The sequence below is a fragment of the Leptosomus discolor genome, chromosome 5 (assembly GCF_034619465.1).
Source record: "Leptosomus discolor isolate bLepDis1 chromosome 5, bLepDis1.hap2, whole genome shotgun sequence".
NCBI classification, from domain to species: Eukaryota; Metazoa; Chordata; class Aves; order Leptosomiformes; family Leptosomidae; genus Leptosomus; species Leptosomus discolor.
This window is the reverse complement of record NC_141395.1, coordinates 16,411,819-16,438,264: the sequence shown is the minus strand read 5'-3', so window position 1 is coordinate 16,438,264 and position 26,446 is coordinate 16,411,819. Positions and strand designations below refer to the sequence as shown.

The window sequence follows — 26,446 nt, the reverse complement described above, 5'->3', positions numbered from 1 at the left end:
CCCTCAGCAGACGGCCACTGAGAAGGGCTTTCCCTGGTGAGATCCAGGGGAAGCCCTAGGAGCCTGGCCATGTCACTGTGCTCCCAGCTCCTTTTTGTTGTAGGAAAAAGTGCCCCTGCTTTGACTGTAGTTTCCGGCTCTTGGAAAAGCTTAAGCTGTCACGTCATACAACTTGCTCTTTGGATTTTCCATCCTCTAATTCTAGATCAGCCGAAACACAGGCAACCCATCCTCTTCTGAGCTCAGACTTCTTTCTCAGAATCCATGTTGTTCCACAGCAACACCTATTTAGTTGTTCTAGATCCTTTTTGCTGTAACTTTTCTTTCTCTTACCATTATCTTTAACCTTTGCCTGTGGCAGCTGTGCAATCAGACCAGAATCCAAATGAAGCTGCCTCTTTGATCCTAGTCTGCATTTAATAATAGGGCCGTGGTTGTTACTGAGGAAATAACATATCAAGGTGCGTTGGCCCTTCTCTCATCCAAAAGTTTAATTAGAGATTTGGGCAATATACAATAGTCTTTGTGCTCTGGAGTGGTTGTATGAAATTAGGGACCCTGGATACTCAGGAGTGCATTTCCTGCTCAGGAATGCCTGTTACTCTTGGTACTTACTTAAAAGGCACATGATAGGTGTGACACTGAGCTTGTAATACCTGTGAAACCTTTGGATTCTGAGTTTTGCCTTCCCGTAAGTTTTCCTGGGAGCATTTGATGTGTTCTAGTACACAATCCAACCAGTTTTGGCTGTGCCAGAGCTGGATGTCGCTTCTGTGGAGCGGCTAGATGGAAGCTGGGCACATGGAAGTGCTTTGGAGTTTTGCCATTACAGATTTATCTCTGTAATTTTGCGTCATACTGTATGTGGCTTGGAACAAGAGATTATTTTTGTTTTGTTTTTTAAAAAAAACAAAACAAACCCACTTGAATGTCAGTGAAACCTTGAAACATTATAGAAAGTGTGCAGAAACTGAAAAACTGAGGTTTGGAAATGACTCTTTGTGAGTGAAGCCAAAGTTTTCAGTAAATAAACTAGTTCCTAAAACACTGAATTTGAATGAGTTTGTCTGAAAATGTGGCTGAGTTATCTGCATCTCCCTTGTATAATTAAGAGTTTCAAAAAATTTGAAATGCCAAGACCAGCTTATCTTGAAATAGAAAAAGGTTTGGCTGTGATTCTCCCTCTTTAAAAATGGGAATGAATTTTTAGTTCTGTTGGACTCTAAGTTTGGCAAGTCTAAACCTTGGTGTTTTCCAGGGACTTCATGGATAGAAATGGGACATGTTCTGTTCAAGCTACCCAGCCTCTGAATCTAGTCCTTTAGCCAAAGATGCACCCTCACAGTTGGTGTGACTTAATGAAAACAATGGGCCAACACTTTTGTAAGAGGGCATAAGTAGGCACTGCTGCTGAGAAAGTCACTTCTACCCTTTGTGAGCTGGTCTGGGACATCAGAAACCATTGATTACTTTTAACCCAATCTCTGTTGCTATTTTTAATTGAGGTTTGTTTCTCAATCCTGTTCAGCATATGACCACTCAAATTCTTGGCTTGGCACCAGGGAAGACAGTGATGTAGAGGCAAGAAAGAGGGTGGGAAATGAGACTTTTTCGGTGGCTTTGTTGGGAAAGCTTTGCGTATTCATGAAATTGTGGCCTTTCCAAAGATTCCTTTGTGCTTTGGGGAATTCCCCAGTCCAAGGGAAATGTTCTTTTCATCCCCTGAGCCAGATAGCTCTGTTCTGGAAATGAGGGTGGAGGAGATGCTCTGTCCATCTGTGCTGGAGAATGTACTGCAAAGGAAGGTCCTATTATTTCTTGCAGGAGGTGGAAGTGATTAGGTGGCAGTACTTTTAAATGCTTTGTATACATAAACTGTCTACAGAAGATGGCTTCCACATCTCTTAGCCAGTGCCTGAAGGTTTTTAGGGTGGTACCCTTAAGAGCCCAGCTCCCTTCGACATGCAGCCCCCTCAGTGCAAGTCAGAGGTGCACAGAAGGTATGAGCAGCCCAGCCTATTCTTTCCTGCTCCATCCTGTTTCCTAGTGCTGCTGGAATCAATCCCTGTTGATTCTGGCACAGCCGTGCTGAAAGCCACTGGGGGACAAAGGCTCCTTTAGTTGGGAGCTGCAGCCAGGCTCATGGACGTGCTTCTCGGCACTTGCCGTTTCCTGGGGTATCACGCAGTGATTTTGCCTCCTCCTGGGTTGCATGTGTCTCAGCTTGGGGTGGCTGCACTGGCCAGGGAGTGTTTCCTGTTGTCGTATCCTGGGAGAGGGAGGAGAGAAGGTGTGAGTAAAGTGCCTGTTAAGGTTTGCACAAGAGGAAGCTAAATATTGGGTGAACATGACTCTTTATAGCCAGGTGCAGATAACAGTGAATCAATGGGGACAAACAGACTTTGTTCCCTGTTCTCTTCTGTCTTCAGTCTTAAAGGTACTTCATGCAGCTAAATCTCAGTTGGTGGTTGTTGATTTTGGGGGTGTGTTGGGGTTTTTTTCTGTCTTTGTTGAGGCAGTGTGAGCATTTAGTACTTTAAAAACTCCGCAGGCTGCCCATCACTAATACTGAAGTGCAGTGGTTACTGGGGAGGGGAGTTGGAGGAGCAGGTTGGTATCAGAGGCATCAGCGGGGGAACACCCACCTGGTACAAGAAGTTATCCTCCCTTCTCAGGTTTCTCTTCCCCTTAGTGGGAGCACTCCAGTTCCTGTCCTTGCTTGGCTATGGTCGTAGAGCTAAGGAGGAGGAAGCGAAACCTGTGGCAGGGCAGGATCCAGCAGGGAGGCTTTAGTCTGTGTCCGTGACTGGTGGCGAACAGGGACGGCAGAGCAAGCCTCTGTCCAATGAAATCTCAAATGCTTACGTTTAATCTTCAAAACAGTCTCCCATGCCCAGCAGGTGTCTGCAGCATCATCCAGTGAGGTGGGGAATCGGGCAGCTGCTGCAGCAACTGTTGAACACAGCCTCAATGCCTGCATCTCTTTCTCGCAGGTGATAGTAGAAATATTTAGGTGATGGCACTTGCCTCATGGGAATGAAGTCACAGAGCGGTGTGCACATGCCACATTTGCTTTTCTGAGCTATTAGTGTGGATAGCAGCAGCCATGGAACACTTGCTGGTTGCTGTCATGATTCATTTTTATTAAAATCATGCCAAGCCAAAATTAGTATGTAGGAGCTGCCCAGGAGGCTGATGTGACTGTACTGGAAGACATCTGTGTGGGTTAGCACGCGTCACGCTGACGCCCTCTGTACCAAGAAGGGAGGTGCATGTTCTCCTGCTTGCAGCAGTTCACTGCAGTCACAACACGTGTGTTGCTGAACATGAAGATTAGTGGCTGGGTTAGGAGCCTTGCTGGATGTATAACATGGGATGTGCCATGTTTGGACAGCTGTATTGGCAGACCTGGCATGGCTCTGTTTGGAGATCAGGAAGGGGATATTACTTAATTCCCCTGACTTCTGCCTGGGAATTACAGAAAACAGAAACCTTCTTAAGGTTTTTGGAAATAAAACTCCTCATCACTATGGTTCTTTTGTTTTTTACCCTACTTACTCCCAGTATTCCTAATTGGAATAGATTCTTTTGTTAGTCTAACAAGGTGCTTGTCCTTTTATCAGATGTACCAGGGTACTGGCTCCTATTGAAGAAATTAGACCTGACTGTGAGTTGTGTCTAACGTGAAGGGGTTTTTTTCCATCCTGTTAGCTGGATGGTCTGCAAATGTGTCAGTGGGATCGAAGGTGGCCCCTTAAAACTATGATGAGGAATACACCTCATGAAAAAAGTCTCATCCATGCTTTAGCTGAACTAGAGCAGGGCTTCAAACCTTTTCTTGAATCATAGGGCCTTCTCTGTAAATGACAAATACACAGCTTACTTTCCATGATTGTTCTTCGTGGGCCTTGAAGTCTGCAGACCACATGCTGAAAATCGTGCAACAGTCTCTTAAGGTTTATTACCAGATCTGTAATTTCAACCTGATATTCTTCTGTCTGTTTAACTCCCTGTGCTGTTTACACTTTTGAGATTCTAAGCAAACACTGATGGTAGGCAGACACCTATGGTCCTTCCACATGTGCTTGAGTTATCCTCAGCCTGCTTCTCTGAGCAGAGTTTTCAACTTCCCTCTTTTAAAAGGCAATTTAATTTAAAAGCTGAAGTCTGTGCATATGGCACTGATTCTGTGTGTCTCCACTTGAGCTGTCTTTCCCCCCTACTCTGAGCCTGGATCTTGAGATCAGCTCTTGGTGCGCAAAACTGTTCTTCCAGTTCTTGCAGGTTGGCTGGTAGATACAAGCTTTTCCTTCCCTTCACCCTGCTCCTCTCCCACCTCCCTTTGTTCCAGGTGGCCTGTCACCTTGTGATTACAACTCAGTGGAGGCAGTAGCTTACCTCCCTTTGATTAATGTTACATGTGGTTCTTTGAATGTTATCTCGCTGACAAGCAGCAGTACTTGATGGCTTCTGTAGCACGTATTGTGCAGGGGGATCTCAAGGGCAGGCAGTCTTTCTTTCCACTGCCAATTCTTTCCCCCCTCCACCCAAGATATTTCTCCCCTCCTTTCCTCTAAATTCTTCCTTTCTGGTTCAGCTAAAAAGGAAGGAGAGAGCAATGGAAGTGTCAGCATTGGTGTCCTCTCGTTGGCAGGATGTTTTGGGATACAGAGCTGAGCATGGCTTGAACTCTTGGCAGCAATAGCTCTGCAGAGTAGCCTGACCCCTGGACAAAGGTGTCTCAGAGGTGCTATCCTGGTGGAGCCATGGGCGGGTGCTGAGCTGGCCAGGGATCAGGGTGAAGGCAGGCATGGAGCAGGATGCGAAAGCAGCGTGTGTCAGTGCTAAGGATGATGCGTGGGGGAACAGCTCTGCTCTTGGCCTCTTTCTCAAACTCATGCCATTTGGTGTGGCCTCCTTGGTCCAGGCGTAAAGCTCACAATGCTGTCTGTCACTCAAGTGAACTTGCTTTTGTTTGCTTGACAAATTTCTATGTATAGAAAAATGCTGGAGGGTCTGTACCCTCATGGGAAAATGTTTTTAGGGGTTTGCAGCCCGAAAAAGTTGAACCACCATCCCAAAACCTAGCATGACTGTTGCAGAGTGAGCTTGGACCTTATTTGGTTCCTAACATGATCTCCTGCATCTGGAATCTTCTTGGCCCAGTCCTGCAGTGATCAGGACCTGATGTAGCAGACTTGTTTGTGGCAGTGGTCTAAAACCTCAGTGGGGTTTTCTCTCTGCTCTGAAGATGTTAGAGGAATGTTGGCAATGTGCCTTTCATGTGTCCTTTGTATTCTTGGAAGTACTTGCTTTACTAAAACCTGGTGACCCCCATCCAAGCTGTGTTGAACCACCAGAAGCACAGTATGTTGGTGAGAGCTTGTCACTGTGCCCGTCCAAACATGGGTGAAGCTAAATTGCCTGCTCAGATCTGGCTGCCAGAGTGGTGAGATGGCTTTGCACCAAATGCCTCTGTCATTGATCCCCTTGTCTTTGCTGAGAAGGATGCTTTTAGACAACCTGTGGAGGAGGTTGCTTGGCTGATGCCTATGTTTGCTTGGCTGTCTCAGTTCGTGTCACCGCCTGACTGATAATTGCTTTTGGGGGCGATCAGAGAAGCAGTAACTGACTTCTACAGCAACTCCCATGTGTCAACTGTGGCAACTCTCTGATGCTTCCTACAGTGCCAGATCATCTGGTGCTGTTTCTGCCTTATTTCATGTGTTCGACCACTGCCCTCCCTGTTCCACTTCAGTGTAGATCTGGACTCTGCTCTGTGGGGTTCATTCTCCAGGAATTTAGTTTTCTGAGTAGGTGAACAAAAATCTAGTCACTGAAATCTCAGTTCCCTTCTTTTGCTGGTTCTGCTTCTTCCCTGACTTCAATGGCAGCAAGAACAGGAGCGGAATGGGGTACCACCAGGATAAGGGGTAGTGTGTTGAAACAAAAGTCAATCTCAAGTTAACAGAGCAAATCCTCTGCAAGGAACTGGGTGATTGGAAAAGGCCCCTACTTAGTGTTTCATGTGTGTGACAAGGGAGGACAAAGTGACTTGCACATAATAATCTGGAATAAAAATGCTTAAAATGTTGACTTTATAGTAAAGCTTCAAACATGATATTCCCTGTTCCAGAACCAGAAGCTTTTCAAAAAGCTGTTTGGGAGACTTATTATTACCCAAAGTTGTACATGACTGTCTGGAGACAGTTAATGTTTAAATGAGGCACGTTTTAAAATAGGTAACTTGCCATGTTGTAACAGAACGTTTAGATGCATCCGGTCAGATAGAAGCACAAAAGCTTGTCGGCTCCTCTCTTGCTATTTGGGTTTCACGTTCGACTTCATGATGGTGATCGTTCAGCAGAGTGAGTTGAGTGGAGTGCTGGGATTTAAGTGCTCCACTGGTGAATCCAGCTCAAGGTCACAGCTTGGTGCTTTTGTTCCTGTGGTGGTGAACTGGCTTTTCTTTTGCAGTGTAGAAGATGAGCTGGTCTCAGAGCACAGCCTGACTGGATGCATTACAACCATGTCCACTAACAAATATGAGATAGAAAATATACTACACTAAGTTTGCTCTTGTTCCAATGCAGTCAGGCCTTTGTGTTTTCCCTTCAGTGCCATCATGTCTTGCGGCAGCACTGCACAGCCAGCACTGAACAGAAGAGGAGTCTGGCCACCTTCCTTTTAGGGCTGACTTGCTGCAAGGCTCCGTGGATGGCTGGGACATGGGTGTCCACATTGCTGCAGAGTGAGTCCGGGACTAGAGATGTATTAGCAGGTTCCTTGGTCTGACTTCTTATGTAGATTGCATACTTGAATCCTTCTTGGTCATGCAGTGTAGTGCAAGGTGTCTATTGCATGTCAATTTTAACATGTTGAATATGAAATGAAATGTAAGAGGCTGTGCATGTTCTTAAATATGGGGAGGGGCTTCTCTGGTTCAAGCACTGGTTCTGTGCTTGAGAGTTTTGGGTGATGTTTTATGGCTGGCAGTCCTGTGGTCTATGTCCTAGGCAGGAAGCATGTTCATACACTAGCTGTTAGGTAGTCTGACAAGTTGATTCATCTGCGGTGTGGCAGCTTTGTAGCAACCAGTGGGCCAGATGATGTACAGTGATCTGTTTGGCATGGTAAATCGTGAAGGTCTGTAGTCATGAAAACATCCTCCTCTCCTGTAATGCAGCATCAAGAAGGCTTACAGCCTGTATAACCTCTGATAGTTGGATAGAAGCACTCAGATCCAGCTTGGATCTCTTGATTTGCCCTAGTATACATACACCAAATTAAAACCTATGTGACTTAAGGTGGAATTTCCAGACACTGGCTCTTGGTACTGCAAAGGGAATCTAGAAGAAGTTTCTGAAATATTGAAATCTTGTCATCAAAGACAGATTTAATCGATGGAGATAAAGATACCCTTCTGGTGGTGCTCTCAGCCCATGTTGAGAAGCACAGGGGACTTCACACAGGTATGCAGACGGTGGTGATATAACTGAGGGTGGGCAACAGTGAGTGGGTGTGCCATCTACTAAACAGCACTGATGTGGTTAGAGTCTTGCTGTGATCCAGACACTGAGCTTGAGTTTTAATTGGACTTGCTCTTGGCTGCCTCCTGGTAACGCTTTGCAAACAAGCTCTTGGGCAAGAGGAGATAAAAGCAACTAGATGCAGTTCTGGCCTTCCTTTTCCCATGAGTGCTGCTAGCTATAGAAAGTGTGCTCTAACCACAGAAGGTCAGCAAGGCCTCTAGGCTCTGGACAGACATTTGATTTTATTGTTAGCCTGTATAACAAGATTAGCACCAAATGACTCACAGAACAAGTCAGGTGGTCTTTAATCTTCTGTAACTGGCTTGGTATGAAGGCATTTTCATTATCATGACAGAATGTGGCTGAAAACTTTGACAAAATCAGGTCTTAAGAGACAAGTGTTTTCTGTAGGAGCTCCCAACTTGAATCAAAACTAAACATTGAAAGGATTTTTTTTTTTTTTCAAACAAAAAGCTGAAAATTCCCACAGAGAACCCATGAAAAGGATTTTGTTGAAGTTTTTGGTGGGAGAGAAAGCAATGGTTTCTCCTTAGCTCTGTGGTGAATCCAGAGACGGTCTGAACCTCCAGACTGAGGAGTCAATGGACATCACAGCTGAAGCTACAAGTTATACCAGGTTTTCTTCTGGAGGGCAAGTTCCTTTCTGACTCTTGGACTCCTTTCTGACTCTTGGACTCCTTTCTGACTCTTGGACTCCTTTCTGACTCTTGGACTCCTTTCTGACTCTTGGACTCCTTTCTGACTCTTGGACTCCTTTCTGACTCTTGGACTCCTTTCTGACTCTTGGACTCCTTTCTGACTCTTGGACTCCTTTCTGACTCTTGGACTCCTTTCTGACTCTTGGACTCCTTTCTGACTCTTGGACTCCTTTCACTTGTGTACTTACAGGTTGCAAGCTGTTAATGATTGCTCCAGCATGAGGACTTAGTGTTTATAGTATTAATAGGTAGGTGAATTTCCATAATAGATGAAAACTATGCTGAATAAAGAGTGTGTGTTACAACACAGGCATTCCCCTTTCTCTTAACTGCATCTGTGATCATGGCTGGCCTTTATGCTGCAAGTACGGAGGGCACAGCAGAGTTTGCTCCTGTTGTAGGAGCGGGCTAGGATTCAGACTAAATACCTTTATTTTGTCTCTATTTCAAGCTTCCTGTAAACAACACAACTGGACAATCAAAGGAATAAAATCAGAGCCACCCTGCAAATATCGGTTTATATGCCATCTTGAAAATGTTCTGGAGTTTTCCTTACATTGAAGTAAACTATTTTATTTTTTTTTTTAATGAGAAACATTAACTTGTGTAAATAGCAGGTAGCTTGCTTTGGCTTATCAGGTAGTGTGATGGGATGGGAAAGGGAGTTGTATTTTAAAAGTGGAGATCCTGGCTTGTTAATGAAAATGTGATTGGAGTTAATAATTTCTGGCAAGGTAACTTATCTGCCGTGTAACTTTGCATCTCTCCCATCTTGTTTATTATCTGGCAGCAATAAGTTTATGATTCTGCATTGTAACAGCTCAAAAGGTTTAAAAAGGACTTTGACTTGCACAGCTTTTGTAGGAGGGAACAGAGAAGCCCAGACTCTGATCCCCGAATTTTCAAAAGGCCCCTTGAAGCACTTCTGTAAATGTGCTAAGGGTGAAGTCAGCCGTGCAGGAAGGGTGAGAACTGTGTTGTTGACTGTGTTTGTAGGAGCTGGGACCACTTTTAACTGTGGCACTACTTCTGTGTACTGGTTGTATAATAAAAGCATGTGAGGGTGGTGAACAGGAGACCAAAGAGCAAGAGGGAAGCCAGGAGAGAGTAGCTGGGTGGCATTACCTGAGTATATGGATGTCTTAGCAACCTTTATGATTCTAGCTGGTACTTTTATCAGTCTTAGGATGACAGAGAAGGATTGAAGGAATGCCTATGATGTCTGTAGACATGCAAGTGCTTTCTAGTGGATAATCTTCAGATATTGGATAAACAGAAAGATGATTAGTAATGTGATGGGCAAGGAGTGGTCAGGCACTGGTGGCTGTAGTTCCAGTGATACGCGTGCCTGGGGACCAGGGTGTGGGATATACCTCCCCTTCTTTAGGTACTGCCCAACTTTGCTCCATGCAGAAAGCCAAAAATCATGTCTTGCTTTTAATTTACTCTGCTTTTTCTCTAGGGACTATTTCTGCTCTGCCTTGAAAGGTCTATATTGGAAATTAAAAGTCCGTACTGTATAACAAGACCTCCCCTTCTCTCCACCCTTTCATGCCTGAAGTGCAAACAGAAGTCAGTGGGCTGGGTTTTGTGCATGAGCACTGCCACAAACCTGCAGTCATTCAGCCAAAAGCGGTGGGGTCTGCTGGCAGATCACTGAGAATCTGCCTGTTTCCCAAAGAATCTTATGTTCTCAGAGAGCCCTTTTGAGAGATGAAAGACTGCAGGTTCAAGGCTGCCTCCCTCTCACTCTGTAATAGAATGTGACTGGGGGGATGAGATGGTGAAAAGGAAATGCTGGTTTTGTGGCACACACCTGAGTGATGATGCAGGTGAACTGAGCACAGGCTCAGCTCAGTCTGCTTGTGTGTGCTGTTCTGCAGACCAGAGGCAGGCGCATTGATTCATTTATAAAACATCTTTGTTTTCCACAAGTAATGCAGGTCCACTTACAATTTCAAGCCTTTCTGAGTGAGGCTGTAACATCAAGTGGTGGTGTGTAGACTGGGGCCTTGGGAGAGGTTGCTGACAGTTCCCCTGGTTATTAATGGCCACAGCAAGGGCTCACAGGTTCTGAGAATAGACTCTGTGTTTGCTTTAGAGGAGACAGCTGACCATGGTGTTTGATACAGCAATATGTCTCTGCCTGGCTTTTGACTGACAGTAACACAAACTCGCTGTCTTCCCATCCATGGCTTAAACCTCATGACATTTACAGCAGAGCTAACTTCTCCAGTCTAAGTTTAGATGGTGATTTTTGTGTTTGTCTGCATGTGTGTGCTTAATAAGATAAAAAAGCAGGAGGGGGCTTCTGCAAATAAAAATGGAACAGGAATTTCAAATCATGGCTGAATGTAAGAGTGGAGGTATTAAACCTGCATGGATTTTCATGGACTGGTTGCTGTGGATCCTTGTTCAAGGTATCCAAGCATTAAAGGGTTATTACTTACTTTGACAGTTTTGGTTTGCTCTCACAAAGTATGTGGTAAATATTCATAACTATGGGACTGTCTGTTTGACAGGGTGTTTTGGGGTTTTTTTTGGGCAAGCTGTGCTTGGAATTGGCTGGTAGCCTTAGCCCCACCTGCGCACAGCTAATGACATGTATCGTGGGTGTATGTCCATAAGCCATCTGGAAATAGCATGTGATCTTAGCTGACTGCTGAGACTTCATTTCTTGCCATGCATCCATGTTACTCTTTCAAGAGCTTCTCCTGTTAATGAACCCCCTCACGAGAAATAGCCTCCTCCCTCCCATGGCAGACAAGCTCAGGAGAACAGAGCTGGCAATGTGCTTCTCAGCCCTGCCTTGAAGGATGAGCACTGTCAGGGAAGCCTGTCCCATTTGATCCTCAAGCAAGTAGTCCTGAAGCACAGTGTGAGAGACAGAACAGATCTTTGTCCAGTGATGGCTGCGCCAGAGCTGTCCTGAGCTTATGTATAACTTTATGCTGTTAAAGGGTAGATGAGTGGGAACAGCTTTTGGTTGCTATCACTTAGGAGCCTATTTCAGATGAATGATCTAAAGGGGAATGGTTTTATCTCTCATTACAGACCTTTGGTAAGGCTTCATTCTTTCAGGAACTCGACTTTTTTCTGATACTGTCTTCTCCAAGGCCTGGTCTGGCAGCAGGTCTTATAACCCAAGTAGAAGCAACAGACTAACTCTACTAACTCTGAGGGCTAAACGCTCTGTCCTCCACTACATGCGTGAAGGATTTGAACCTAAGTTCCCCTGGCATTACAGTGAAGAATGGACTATGAAAACTGGTGGAACTCAACCCTTCGTGAACATCATGAACAGTTTATTTGCCACATGTTTCTGGAGAGTTCACCTGTGACTTCAGACAGTGCTAACAGGGTTACTTAGGCAGAAAGGTCTGATGGCAAGTAGTGTCCAGAGAGGCTGTCTATGTAAACCAGACGAACCCATTTCAGAACAACACTAGCATTTAGGAGTGGTTTCAGCCGTCCATTATAAGGAAGAAGAGTTCCTGGGTTTTGCTCCTTTTTCATCTAAAATGACAGTGCAGATATACAGTCAGGGCAGGGACATGCTTGCATCAACCCCTTCAGAACTGCTGTGTCATGTCAGCATCCACATGTGTTTGCATCTACCTTACCTTGCTTCTCAGTTTCTTGTCAGAAACAATTGGCTACCCGTGATGGGTGGGAAAAGATTTGCTGGAGTTTTCTTTTGCTATTCCTTTTCCCTCTCTGTTTCCACTTCCCTTACTCCCTGCTCTTAAAGTTTGCAAAAATGCGCTTACGTAAGCAGCGTTTGCAGTTTTACACTGTCACTTGATATTTGTCGAGTTAACTGCATCTTTTGTCTGCAGGAGACTTGGGGATTTTCAGTCCCATGTGCTTTGCAACCCTTCTGCCCTTTGCTAAGCTGGACACGTGGTCGAAATTCATTCTTGTTAGTGTGATAATGCATTAGTACTGCAGCAGTTCTGAAGGGTAAAACCCCAGGGTTGGGATCCCACTCTAATCAAACAAATCTGGAACAAGAAAGGCCTCTTGCCTTGAGGTTGCACACAGTGAGTAATAGTGCAAAGCAGACCAAGCTTGCAGCTGCATTGCTGCTGTAATCAGTAATCCTGGTTGCCTGGATTTGGGATTTTCTGGGGCATGGTGTACAGGTGCAGATGAGAGGGAGGAGTCAGTCTGTCAGCACTCCTGTGAATGAAAGGTGTGGAGCTCTTCTGATCTGATGAATCTTATTTTAGTAGCTGCTTATGGGATAGTACCAAAATCCCTAGGTATTCCATGTGACATCTATAAAGATATGAGTAGTAGACTGGTACTGCCTTTCTTGCAGAAAGATGGAATGGGAAAATTTTTTCTCTTTCTTAAAGAAATGTTTTGACCTGTGTCACAGTAGCCTTATACCTCCCTAATGCTCTCCTTGAAATATTTTGCAGCAGTTTTAAATGATCACCCCTGTATTGTTTCATGGACCTATTTCTTTATGCTGATGGATGTATGGTGCACAGCAGGAGTAAAAGCAGTCTGAAGATATTTTAATAGACCCCTACCTCAAATTGATTTGTAGTGACAAAGTTTCCTCAGTGTGCCTTTTTCCGCCCCTTTGGGAGCGAAAGCTTATGTCCACTTGTCGGTAATATATTCAGCATCTGTCGACACCGTTCCAGCCTGGAGCCGGGCAGAGAGCCTTCTTGTCCAAGGCTGGTAACTGAGCTCTGAGGCTGCTGTCAAAAATAAAAGATGCTGAGCTTGAATCAGATCTGGTTATCTGAGAACTGGAAACTGCGTGAAGGACAGAAGCGACTGAGTTGATAATTAGGAGCACTTAATGCTTTGCTTTGGCAAAAGGAAGTTTGAGAGGAGAGGATGAGCATGAAAAACTATTTTCTTTGAATTGCTGTGTCCTGGACCCTGTTTAAGGATTTAGCAAACGATGCTGTTGCTTTAGCATATGAAGGAGCCTGCTCTCTTTGGCACCTCCTGCTTTTTTTTTTTTTTTTTTTTTAAAAAAAAAGGCACCCTGAGGTGCCTCTCCCACTGTGGTTTCATACGCCAGACTTAGATACAGATGCTCAGCAATCTCTGGTGGCTGGTGCAAGTGTGACAGAGCTTCAGCACAGTACCCTTCCTGCACTGTGGTAACATCAGCGGAGCTGGGCTCTCTCGACTGGCCTTTATACCTTCTGCCACATAAGAAAAAGACACGTGTGAGAAGTCTGCACAGCACTGTATAGAGGACATAGTTGTGATCAGCTGGGAAGAGGGGACAGCTGAACTCCTGATGTCATTGCCTGCTGTGGGAACACATACGTGACTGCTAACATGGGGATAGCATCTCCTTTCACACTGCCAGTAAATCTGTGCTTGATTTAGGCAGGACAGTGAAGCGTCCAAGGGCCCTGTTCTCCTTGACTGATGATATCAAGCAATGTGTCTGTTGTAGTGTACCTGATACAGGTATGTCAGGTGTCCTTGTGCCCTTCACCTTTGATTTGTGCTTTTGGGAGAAGAGAGTGAAGCATTCTGGATCTGACCTTTGGTGTGATGGCAGCATTTGCTGCCAGGTCAGCCAGGTGGTCCTTGCTTGGTCTTTCTGTGGTGTCTTCCCTCTAAAGGTCTCCAAGATCAGTAGCCTTGCTGGTAGCTAATAGAGCAAACCTACCTGATGTGGATGTGTTCACAGTAGTTGTTATTGGAAGGAGAGGGCTCGTGCTTGGCAACCTGTACTTAAACTCTGAACAAAGTCTGGGGACTGGTTGTATGATTTAAAAAAACCCTGCTGATTTGTTCAGAAATGTCTTTTCACTATTGACCACTGAGAGGGTGTTACTGTAGGATATCTCCTAACAGAAGGTTTCCACGTTGCCAGTTTTAACAGTCCTTGCAAGCATATTTTTGACTTCTGTAGGACAGCTAATAAATACTGGACGTACTACTATTAGGGGAGCAATTCTACTTATCTGTCTTTTTTTTTTTTTTTTAAAAAAAAATTACTTTGTGTAATGTTTTAGGTGGAACAATGTGCTTGTGGTATAGCTTTTAAATATATCCCAGGGATATTGGGAAGATCTGAGTTTAGGGTTTTGGGTTTATATTGTTTTTCCTCTCTATTTGATTTCATTTATTTATTTATTTAAAACTCAGATGGTTCTGTTAAAAAGTACTGTGAACAAGTTTTTTTCAGCTGAAGTGCTATCTGAAGTAGAAGCAAGGGACTGTATCTAAAGCTTGCCTGTTTCTTCAAAGATCTTGTTATTTATAGGTTTTTTGCCAAAGCTGGTGCCACAGTAATTTGACTGACCTCTGGGCTTTGTGTACACTTAAATGTCATCTTTATCTCTTCCCATAACAAGTCTGTACCAGGCTGTAATTAGCACAGATTAGCTGCACGGTATTTCCTGTGCCTTTTGGTTTCAGAACTCTGATTTGCAGAACAAGTCCCACTGCTGTTTTGTGGAAAGCCAAGAATCAACCCACCAAACTTGCTGAGATTTAGATATTGTAGCCCAGTTGCGTGGGAGGTAGTAGTGAGCCTTTGGAATAAGTAAAGGACTGCGAACGTTTTTTTAAAGCATCTCTGTACTGGCTGGGTATCTGTACTGTGTTCATTAAACTACCTGGTTGCCATTATGCTGTGATATCCTGTGTAAGAGGTGTGGAATAAACCATCTTGTTAGTTCAGGTTCCTGGTGATATACTGGAAACTTGCAGAAAGTACTGAAAAGAGGACTAGATCAGTAAATGACCTTCCTGCATCAAAGCAAAAAAATACCCCCAAAATACCAAACACTATGCTGCTCCTTTAACCCATATTTATAGACATAAAGGCAATTTTCATAAGTCTCTGTGCATTATGCGTGTGTTACAGATCAGATGCTTCTAACATATAATGCAAAACTGTTCATAAAGTAGCAGCAGGAAGCTGCAGGGATGTTGCAAGGAGCAATTGGCCACTGGAGGCAGGGTGTGTAGGTGATGGGTTTAACTTTGGTTTTCTGCCTACTTGTGTAATGCTTGACAAATAGCATTGGATCTGAGGTACTTGTATGGTCAAAGATGTGAGGATAAGAAGGACTGTCTTGTAGTAGCCTGAGAGATACTCCTGCTGTAAGTATGAAGTTTTTGGAGAAAGATGAGATAGAAGCTATTGGCTTGTTGCTCTGAGTGCTCCAGGCAGTGTGGTAGATTAAAGAAGCAAAGGAGTACTCAAGCCTTTGCCTAGGAGAGATGATTGTGGAAATGAATCAGCAGACAGCTATTTCAGAACTGCCTAATTCCTGACAAAAACCCAGTTTTCTGGTGGGTCCTAGCTGAAATGTGAGTTGCAGCTGTGTCTTGACTTTATTCTTAAATGCACAAACCTTGGACAGTTGACTCCCAGTACTCAGATCTGTAGGCCAGTGTGCTCCAAGGCTTCCCATAATGTCACAGGTTAAGGCTGGGCTGGCCACTAAAGGAACAACAGATGCTGTCTATTACCCTCTCCCTTCCCAGAAGGGGAAGAGAAAGAGAGTAAGGGAGAGACTTATGGCTTGGAGAAAATTAATCCAGCTTTAATGAAACAATAACAAGAAAATATAATATTAATAGGAAAATAGTGACATATATACAAAACCAATATTGACCTCTCCCAGTGATGATCATGTCACCACTAACACTGCAGGGCAGGCACTGGGAACGTCCCAGGCTGGACTCAGCGGCAGACTGGAACTGGATTCAGGAATGTACATATTGGGATCAAAGACCGAAGAACGGGCAGAGTCCACCTCAGATGCTGGCCATAGAAAAAGATAGTTTGACCCTTGTGATCCCTCTGCTTTATACTGAGTATGACTCTCTGCTTCTCCCTGCAGTTGTGACCATTTTTACTTACCACCATTTTACTTACAACACTCCAAGGTGGCACACAAGATTTAGCAGTGACCTCAGTTTCTACAGGAGCAAGTATAAGCAAGAGCCTTTCTGCATACTATTCCTTAGTAGTAACTATAAACATCAAGTGCTGTTACTTTAGAAGCGGACGCTGTCTGAAAAAAATGTACCATTAACTTTAGAAAGTGCAGACACATAGAAGAGACTTGGCTGAAAAGTAAAGTTATGAATGGAGAATTGGTTCTGTTCTAGCTCAAACCAGGAGATATAAGTAGTTCAGTTACATGCAAAGAGAGGGGAAAAAAAATGAAGATACTTGGAGACTGGAGATTTCAGGGTTTTTGACTTACTATTTTCAAGATATGACTACTTATTTCTAGATTGTGAGGATTTGCCTGGTTCTGCCTTCTTTCAGAGGATTTGTCTTTCTAAAATGTGGCTGGAGAAGTTCTGAGGACTGACTGGATAAAACAAATAGAAACACTTTGTATGTTGTTGACTTTATTCTGTATAACATGCTGGAATATTATGACTTTGCCTTCCATAACAGTTTGCATAACCTTTCATGGGTTCATCAATGTTAATAAATGCTAATAAGCCTTCAATGCAGCTGGTATAGTCTGTGGACAGACTAAATTCATATGACAGTATGTGTGCGAGTGAGTTGCTACAGGTCTCTGGATTGTCTCTTCTCCAGCATCTTGTGTTAGTAGCCACCTACAGTGGATCAGATTGGTTAGGGTCCTAAAGACTGAGACTTGTGCAGAAATATACACGTGTGACTATACACATGTTCAGAAAAAAAACACTTGTGCAACATGGGCACCTGCGCAGTGATCGACTTGGAGCATACAGGATTTTGCCTTAAGAAAGGGGAGGAGAATGCCTACATACAGAACCTCAGCTCCTGTCTTTGATGTTTGAAGCAGTTACACTTTACTGTCTGGACAATGTAACTTGACCTTGCAAAAAAGGTGCTGCCTGTCCTGTACAGAAAATGTGGAAAGGCTACATAGGCAGAATGTCGTAAACTTTATTGGTGAAGGAGAAACCTCCAGCCTGGCTAAGTATCCAACAACAGGGTTTCTGGAATTAGTCCCCTGACTCGGGGAGCAGGAAACAGAACGAGACTGGCAAAATTATTCTCTCCTCTGAAGTCATCATTCTTGACTTCTGAATAAGGAAACTTCAGCTTTTGGAGGAAAGTGCTCTGCTCAGGAGGTGGTGGTCTGGTCCTCAACAGACTCCTTGCTCTAAGAGGGAGGGATTTGGCAAAGAAGTTTGCCAGCCGGGTATGGAGCTTTTAGCCTGTCCCATTGTGCTGCTCCTTTTCTTTCCTTCCTACTTTCTTCCTTTAGTTTACTTGTTGACAATGTACTATAGTTAGAGATGGTGTTAGCAGATCCTGGTAATGAAGGCTTCCCAGAGCAGTGGCATTAAGGCAGGGAAATGTCAAAGCCCAATTTAGAAAAGCAATTTGATCACAGAGTGGAACTTGAAAGCAAAGTACTTAGTACCTCCCTCAGAAAGAACTGTTAGTAGGGTGAGAATGAGCTGTGGGAGAACCTGCTGCAAGTGTTTACCTATGGTCTGAGGGCACCTGATAATGAACTACTATGTATAATGATGTACTGTTTGATAATCAGTTCTATGAGTGATAAGAATCCCTTGTTCAATAGTGTGTGACTTGAGAAAAGTGTCCTCAAAGGGAGCAAGCACAGGAGGAAGCATCTTAAGAGCAAAAGATTTCATAAGCCTGCTTATTAGTCTTCATAGTGAACGTCATGCAGTAATGCAAGTACCTTTACAGAATAGAGAATGCAAATATGGAAGTTATGTCCTCCCTGTAGTAGTATTGATTAACATGTTTCTACATGTTCTACATGTTTTTGGTTTTGAGATGTTACAGTGCAGCAGCTAGCTGAGTCTTTGCATCCATTTATGGTGGATACTAGCTGCCTCGCCCCATGGGGAGAAATTGGGCACAGTAACTTTTAATTTGCTCGAGGTCTTGGGTGAAGCACATGGTGCAGTTAGGTATACTTTGTCCCTGTAGGGCCATTGCTACAGGCTTGTACCCTGCAGTTGCTTCAAGGAAGGCCTCTGACTTTGGAATGAGGATGACAATTGCTATAGAAGAATCTGCTGCAGCGAAACAATCCTCTTTTTATGCTTCACAGATAAAGGGGAGTCTCAGCCACGAGTTGAAAGGAGAATGCTGAAATAAAGCAGGCATTCTTAATGAGCATGGTGCATCATGCAGCTTCAACAGTGGGACAGGTTCTTTGTGTACCCCCTTCTTAGGGCTATTACTCATGACATATGACTCAGCCTTAAGGATAAGCTGGCCATCATTTCAAGCCACCAGACTTGAAAAAAGTCTTGCACTTGCTGTGCTTATTTCTACATCTTGTCTTATACCTGGCATGATCAGAAACAGGGGTATATTCTTAAGATGCTGACTTCAGCCGGTTGAAACTTGTTGCCGTGAACTCTCTCTGAGCACATTATGGGGAACCTGGTTTCTCCAGGAAATAATTCAGAATGAGAAAGTGGAGCTTCTATTCCCACCCCCCACCCCCCCACCCCCCCATTGACTGCAGAGGGAGGGAGAAGGAGGAACCTTGTAAGGCAACCCAGTGTGACCACAGTGAGTCATGTTAAACTTGAGAGGAGTGTCCTGAAGGTGCAAGTCACTGTGAGGGTACTCTTTAGTAGCTGTCAGAGGCAGGCATTTGAGTTGAGCCTTCAAGGCAATGCAGTGTGACTCACTTCTACAGAAATTTTGCAATGTATTGCCATTTAGGGAAAGTGGCAGTGATATGTATTTCTTTGGCGATAGATAGGCTATACATGCCATTGTTAGCTAGTCACGCTTGGATGTATGTTACATTTCTGCCTGCAATATGCAGGAAGGAGTTAAGTCTTTTTGTAGAGGGTATTTGTTTGGAGGCGAACTGATTGACCTTCTGGTGCTGTCATCTTCAGGATTTGGAAAAACGAGCTTTGGAAGGGCCTTACAAGGTCTGTCCCTATGGAATGGGATCAGTCCAGTTTAAATCACACTCGAGATGCTTGTTTAGCTTTTTAAAAAGTCTTTCATTAGCAAAGGATCTCCATGCAGTCCATTCTAATGATTTAAATTCTTCACTGTTAGCATATTTTGGGGGGATGTTCTGAGATTTGAACACTGCAATGTGACCAGAAAATTATATTTTTAGTTGTTTGTTTTTGTGGTTTTTTTTGTTTTTTTTTTTTCTTCCTTAGGTTGGATTTTAGAATATAGTTACCCATGCAGTCTCTCACATACTTTAATTTGAGGGACACCTGTGAAAATCAAACTCAATGTGTCTGAGCTGAGCACTCAAAACTAGCCATCTCATCTCCATACCTCTCTTTCCTATTTGCCAGCTGGAGATGCCAGGGATAAATTTGGTGACTCTGTAACATGCTGAACAAACACTTGTCTTTACAGCTGGATGGATGTGACATTGGATGCGGCTTCTCAAGGTCATTCAGGAAGTCTCTAACAAAATGCCGTATTGAACCCTGATTTCCCAACTCTTAGCCCAGCGACAAGGGCAACATCCTGTCTTTGCAGGATCTATTGAACCTTATTAGCAAGTATGAAGCAAACAAGAACTGCTCTGTCTGTGCCAAGTGCAACATTGCCCTTTCCCATCTTCCAGTGATCCGAGGGTCTTGCTGATGGCTCAGCCACAGGAATAATTTTCTCAATTTAAAATGAAGCGTTAATATGTTAGGAGTTTCTTCCTCTCCACCCCCATCCTCCTTTGTCCAGTTGTTTCAAAGAAAGACTTCATTGTGCCAGGCTTGCATGAGGAAAGCCAGGCTGTCCCGCAAACCACCCTAGAGGCAGGCATGGAGGGCAGGAGGACGTGCCCTGCTCATGGAGCAGGTTGGAGGGGGAGCAGGACTCCTACTGCTGCTTTTGCTTTTCTCCCTGAGTCTTAGTGCAAAACCCAAATTATTCCATGAGCACAAATCTCTTTCATTGAGCAAGTCACATTTCATTTGGGCAGAGAAGAAACCAGGCTTAAAAAAGCTTATGAAACTTCCTTTGTACCTTATTCAGTTACGTGGCTTTGTGCTTTCTGTCTGACTTGGATACTATTTTCTTCTCTCCCTCTTCAGAGTATAATGTCTTCTATGGAAGAATAGGCAGTGGTCTGAGATCTGAGATTTATTTGTTCTGTTGCTAGCTGACCTATTGGCACATTGCCAATTTGTTGCAATTTGAAATTAGTCACAGTATTTACTGTCTCTGTGTCGAGTTGGTAGTTGGAGATTTACGCACTGGAGTTGGCAAATACAGCAAAAGTTGAGAGATGGAGAGGTCAGGAGATAGAGTGATTTTTAGGAGCATTGGCCCATATCAGTACAATGTGACTGCAGCCCCTTCTCTGATACAGTGGGGAGTAAGGTGTGGACCTGCAGGACTCAGATTCTCTGTCTGTGGGCTTGATGACTCCCCCTTCATCAGGGCTGGACCACCCTAAATTCAGATGTTTCAGATGCAGATTTAGCTCCATTTGGGATCCACAAGCTGCATTTTGTTTTTTTCCTTCCTACTCATTTCTTGCATCTCTAAACTGATCTTTGGCCCAGGTGACCTGTATGCCATGAAAAGTAGAGCTTTGTTAGGCTACTGGGTCACATAATGGGTCTATATGGGGTTTGCTGAGAATATTTGGGTTTTCAGGGCTTTTGTTGTGGCACTGATATTTCAGAAGATAAAAGGGGAAGGTGTTCAGTGAGAACTGTGAATGCATTAAGCAGCTGGCATGTATTTCTCTTAGAAGGCATAAATGCAAATCTGTTACAGTTGCTTTCTAGAGCAAAGCAGAACTGCATTTTAGTTGGTCTGATACTGCTTCTTGATGCTAGCTGCTGGTGTGCTGCCAGCAAGTGTTTGTCCTGAATGGTGATTGCTGTTCTACATCAGAGTTGGTGGCCACAGGGCTGATCATTTCCTTCATGCCCAGTGCTAAGCAGTGTGGGGGTTTGCCCTTCAGGAATGCTTCTTCCTGTACACCTGGAAAAAGGAGGGTAAACTGCAGCTGGATAAGATGCTTCCTTTTGAGTCCTACAAAGCTGTGCTATTTAGGTAATGCTAAGTCATCCTCTGAATCTTATAGTCTGGTCTTTGAGAACAACCCGCAGCTTGGATTCCCCTGAGCAGACTTGCTATTTTGCTGGGAAAAGATGCTATTTTTAAAGGCTATTTCATGCCTTTACTTCTCTGACCATTGCTAGCAGAATGCCAGATCGCTGGTACAGAGGATTTCCGAATTTCTCTTCCAGTTCTTCTGTGTTATCTCACTTCTTAAAGCTTACTGCAAATAGTTCTGCCTGCAGCAGCAGATTACAAATACATCCATGATATGAGAGGAATGTGGTCATTTACTTATTTGTTAATAGCATCTTGCCTCCTGGATCTTAAAGTGCTTTTAAAACTTCATTCAAACTCTGAATCAATGTATTTCTTGTTGGTTTTATTCAAATGCAGGGAAAACCGAGGCTCCGTGGGTGGAATTTGGCTCTGGAAGTGCTGCAGTAGTTGGTCAGGTGGCTTTGGTCCTAGTTTATGAAAAACACAGCGCACCTGCAGATCTAGCTCATTGTTGGAAGAGACCTGGTTTCTGAGCAACACTAGAAAGTGGTGTTTAAGTGTCTAAATATGGCCCGTGCCTGAGGCAAAAAATGCTGGCTGAGGTGACATCCCCATCCTGTCATAGTGGATCCTCTGTGGGTGAGCCAAGACTGGAACCCACAGCAATGCTGGAGCCCCCTGCTGAAATCCTTCCACAAAGTGTTTCATGGGATTCCTACGAAGTATTCCCTCCTTTACCCAGGCTTGTGCTGTCTTGAAATGGTCCCTACGCTTATGCAGGGCCAGAACTTCTCAGGTCAAGGGCAGACCAAGGAGCCTAGCCATGGTTGCTTCTTAGTCTTTTAAATGCCAGATCCGTGTCTGCTGCCTGGTGTGGTTTGCCTCCAGACAGCAGCTGACAGATCACACCATCTCTGATCCACCCTGAGATTTGGGAGCTGTGGTAGGGTCCTGACTCCTACCCTGGCAAATCTGCTCCATTAATAGCTATCAAAGAGCCTGAAGTTTCCGTCCGAACTTTATCTGGCTTTGCAGTGAGCTGGAGGATTAAAGACTGTTGCAGGGGAAGGGAGGGAGCAGCCGTGGCTCACCCGGAATAGCCTGACCTATGACGGCACCTACCAGCCTGGGGAGGGGAGCTGTCCCATGAGCTCGTGGGTTATCAGCAGTGAGCACACCCAGGGATATCTGCTCCATCCCTGGTCAGTTTAAGGGGTCCTGAGGAATCTGTTAGTACAGCTTGCCTGTACGGCTCTTTGTCTAGAGAGCAGGGAGCGGGCGTGAGGGCCAGCCTTGTGGAGCCATCATTTTATGCTGCTGAAATGACTTTAGGGTTTGACCTCTATGCTGTTTGTATGGGGCAGATCTGTTTTTGAGAGACAGGGATAAGAGAAGATAATCCCTGCCTTGCTGCAGCCCAGGGCTGTTGTCTCTCTGCTGTGTCACAGCAAGTAATAAAAGGTTCAGAGTGGGCTGTATGGCTGGGACTCTCCTATAGGGCCGGCAGGTGTGGGGCACAATCCTTTATCTACCAGATGAGGGAAGAGTGTAGGAAGCCAGACCAGGTTTTTTGTGTAGGCAGCGATTCACTTGTTAGAGCCTCTCCCTTGTGACTGGTTTTGTTTCCCTTGCCTTGTTCCTCGCTGGTGTCCCCAAGTCCTGTTTCACCTGCCCCATGTTACCACTGTGGAAAAATGGAGGGTTTCTTATTACTTCTGCTTGACTCGTTCAGAGCTGCTCCTCAGTTGAGCATAGCTGCTGCAACAGGAATTTTTTCCTTAGAGACAGGCTGTGAGTTAGAGCCCCTTTCCAGTGCCCAGTGTTTTGCAGGACTTGTGCAGAGCACTTCAGCACAGTGCAACAAGATCTTTGCAGCTGGCCAGATGACTCCAGACTCAGTCTGCATGTCCCCCAAGGAGCAATGGAACTGCAAATTAACTTCTCGGGCATGTGGGAAGCAGGCGTGTGGCCGCCACAATGGATAGTCTGTGGGTGCTGCTCAGTGTTTTACCCCAGGAAGCACTGAGGCTGTTCTAAACCTTTGACCCTGGCGACATACTCCGGATTCCTCCCAGTTAAACAGTGTCCTTCCCTGCCTTCCAGGCCTGAAAGCATCTCATCTCGTGACTAGCAAGATGGATGCATTGCCCCATAAAAAGCTCCTTTATATCCCAAATAATTCAATTGATCTTCATATTGGTAAGATCATTCTACTTTGGAATTTGCAGCTTGAATACTTTGTGATGTGTGCTACTGGCATGATGGCTCTTTGGACATCTAGGGAGTCATCCAGCAAGTGGGAAGTCTGTGCTCCGTAGATCTGGTAGCCTAGGGGAGTACAGCTGAACACAGGGCATTTGAGCAGCATTGTTTCTGGAAGAGGTTCACTGTACCCCTGATGAGAAAGATAAGGCCATACTGAATCCTTTTCTTCTGCTGGCACAGCAGAGGAATGTGTAGCCTCAGGAGCAGTGTTCCCGTGGCATGTGTTCCCCTTCTCTGGAGCAGGTGAGCAAAGGAGGCACTAGTGGCTAGTGTACAGGACTCTACCTGTCCAACCCCTGTTGCTGCTTCTGCTCTCCAACAAGCTCTTATGTGGCAAGGGTTCGTAAGGAAAAAGGGAATATTCGTGCAGTCTACGTCCTGCTGCATAGACGGGCTTACCAAGCACGTTAGGTGCTTGTAGCTGCAGTGGCTGTAGCTGTCCTTGAGCTGTAGAAAGTTGTGCTTCTGAATCTGGAGGGTTTTGGTTCAGCCCTTGGGCACAGAGAGGGCAGTTTTCATCTGTATGTGTACTTTCCCCTCCTTTGAATACCTCAGCGATTCCTGGAGGTGAATAGAGGCTGTTGAACAGAGGGAGAATGAAAAATAGTGATTGCCTCCTAGACATCCAATTCTAGCCTAAATAAGGAGACTTGAGCTGGGTGCTGAATGATCGTACTGATTTATCGTGTCTAGCGTTGGAGTCAGTTCTTGTGGTCAGGAGTGAGCTGGGAATATCTGTGCTTATATGGGGGAGAGGGGAACTGAGATTAGCCGAATAGACACAACACAAATGTCCTGCACCTCAGCAGCGTAAAATTGAGTGGGCCAGTAGGTGCAGTGGCAGTTGGAGTAGGTGATCGTTGTAGGTCCCTTCCAACTGAAAACATTCTATTCTACATCCTGTTGCAGGGACCTTCTCAATGCCAGACGTGAAAGTCTGATCCCTGCCCTGCAGGGGAAAAATCTTCTTTACATTCTCTGGGAAGATCCATGAGTAGCAAAGGGAGCTGGAGGAAGCTGGTTTGGGTGGCTGTCAAGGCTACCTGGCAGTCCCCCAGAGCAGCTGGTCTGGGGACGCTTATTAGTGGCCTTCCTGATGGCAGTACCATGCACCTGCTTTTCTATCTTGACCCTCCCCTCCCCAACAGGGGCTGACATAATGGGCGAGATCTGTGGCTGCAGGACTGCTGTGCTCAGGAGAGCAAGAGAGACTTCAGCTTTCCAGTGCTTTCTGCCTCTTCAGCAGTCATGCTCTTGCCAGCCAGGGCTCTCTTGCTTTTTGAGGTGTTCCCTCAGCACCCTTTCTAGCCCGCCTCTGGCTCCCCAGAACCTCCAGTAACTGAGGACTGGGCGGGCTTTGCTGGTTTTACTGGCCCTGTGAGACAAGGCACTTTTTTTTTTTTTTTTTTTTTTTTTTTTTTTGGCATGGTCAGGTTTTACTGTTTAGTTTAGTTTAGAAACATGCTGTAATCAAGCTTAATCAGCTATAGTTTACATCCCTGTCTCCCTGCTGCTGGAGTTGCTTGGGGCACAGCAAATAATTGTTACCCTCCTCCACAGCTGTAGTTTGCCCAGCCTTCTTGTGATGGACCTACCTTACTGCCCAGAAAATGAAATGCTTTGTTTAGAGCCTGGGAGCCATCCACTTAGCTTAGTGGAGAGATCATTAAGAGAGAAGATTGATAAGGGAAGTAGTCTGATAAGGATTTTTTTTATAGGCTGTGGGGAGGTGGTGAGAGGAACAGGACTGGCTGTTGACATGCTCAGACGTGGCACTTAGACTGAGTGTCACCTAGATTCATGGCATAAGGTCCCCTGTTGCTCTCAACAGCCAGCTTCTGCTAAGCATGTGAATAGTGAGAAAAGGTGGAAAGAGGGTGGGACTTTCAATGCTCCAGCCACCTTCTCTCTCTAAGGAGGTCTCCTCACGGCTTTCTGTGTTTGAGGACAGTCCAGCTGTTCTGGGAGCAAAAAGCCCCCACTCTGTCTGGACCAGAGACTAGTGTTAAATCAGGATAAGTGTAACCACACAACACAAGGCATATTAGGGATGTGGTTTGTTTCTTGCTGGTCCAGGAGATAAACTGGGTTGCCTTGTCTGCAAAAAGCATTAGACCAGTGAAGGACAAACCTCAGTCATGCTGTTTGGTACAGCAAAGTATGAGTTCATCCTGGTTTGTCTGTAAGTCCTTTTTCAAACTATGACTGTGTGGAAAAATATTCCAGGAATTCTGAGTGCAAGAATGAGGGAGACTTTTTAACTTTCCTTCTTTCAGCTTCATGAGGAAAAAACCTTGCAACTGTTTGTCTCAGCTTTGCTCTAGCTGTGTTTGAAGTCTCCTGTCTTTCTTCTCTCTTTCTGCAGGTCCTTCAGAAGCTTGGGAAAGCAGATGAAACAAAAGATGAGCAGTTCGAACAGTGTGTGCAGAACTTCAACAAACAGCTGGTAAGATAATTTGCGATATGTAATTACACCCTTACAGTATTAGCTTCCAGTCATCTGCTGCAATATGCAATTAAAGCCCGTTAAATTAAATGGTGGCATAAGCCTATTGAAATGACCCAGAACTTGTAGCTGTTCACTTACAGGGAAATTATGCTGTGTCTTCCAGTGTACCCATTGTGGAGTCAGTGAGAGGGTATGCTGAAAAATAATACTTGTTCTAGACCCAAGTTTAGGAAAAGAAATAGCTGAACAGGAACACTTCCTTCAGTTAGCAGCTGCTTTGTAATGTAATTTTTCATGCTGGGCTGGAAGCAGAGGTACAAGAGCAACGTTGTGTCTCTGAAAGATGGATAGGATGGGAAACAGATTAGAAATCAAAAATAAAATGGAACAAGGCAACGTCCATTTCCTCAGCGCAGCAGAGGGCAAAAGAGACAAAGAAAGCAAACAGTGAGAAGGGAGCATCCTTCCATAGCTGAAATCTAAC

At 44.7% G+C, this 26,446-nt stretch overlaps 1 protein-coding gene across 11 annotated transcripts in view; it reads left to right on the top strand.

Moving 5' to 3' along the window:
• BIN1 (bridging integrator 1) overlaps nucleotides 1-26,446 on the top strand; it is a 98,257-nt gene that overhangs the window by 18,570 nt on the left and 53,241 nt on the right. For all 11 annotated transcript variants that reach the window (XM_086466239.1, XM_086466237.1, XM_086466234.1 and 8 more), the window contains exon 2: nucleotides 25,879-25,959. In XM_086466239.1, the coding sequence (XP_086322365.1) occupies nucleotides 25,879-25,959 (81 nt within the window). The remainder of the gene's footprint in view (nucleotides 1-25,878; nucleotides 25,960-26,446) is intronic.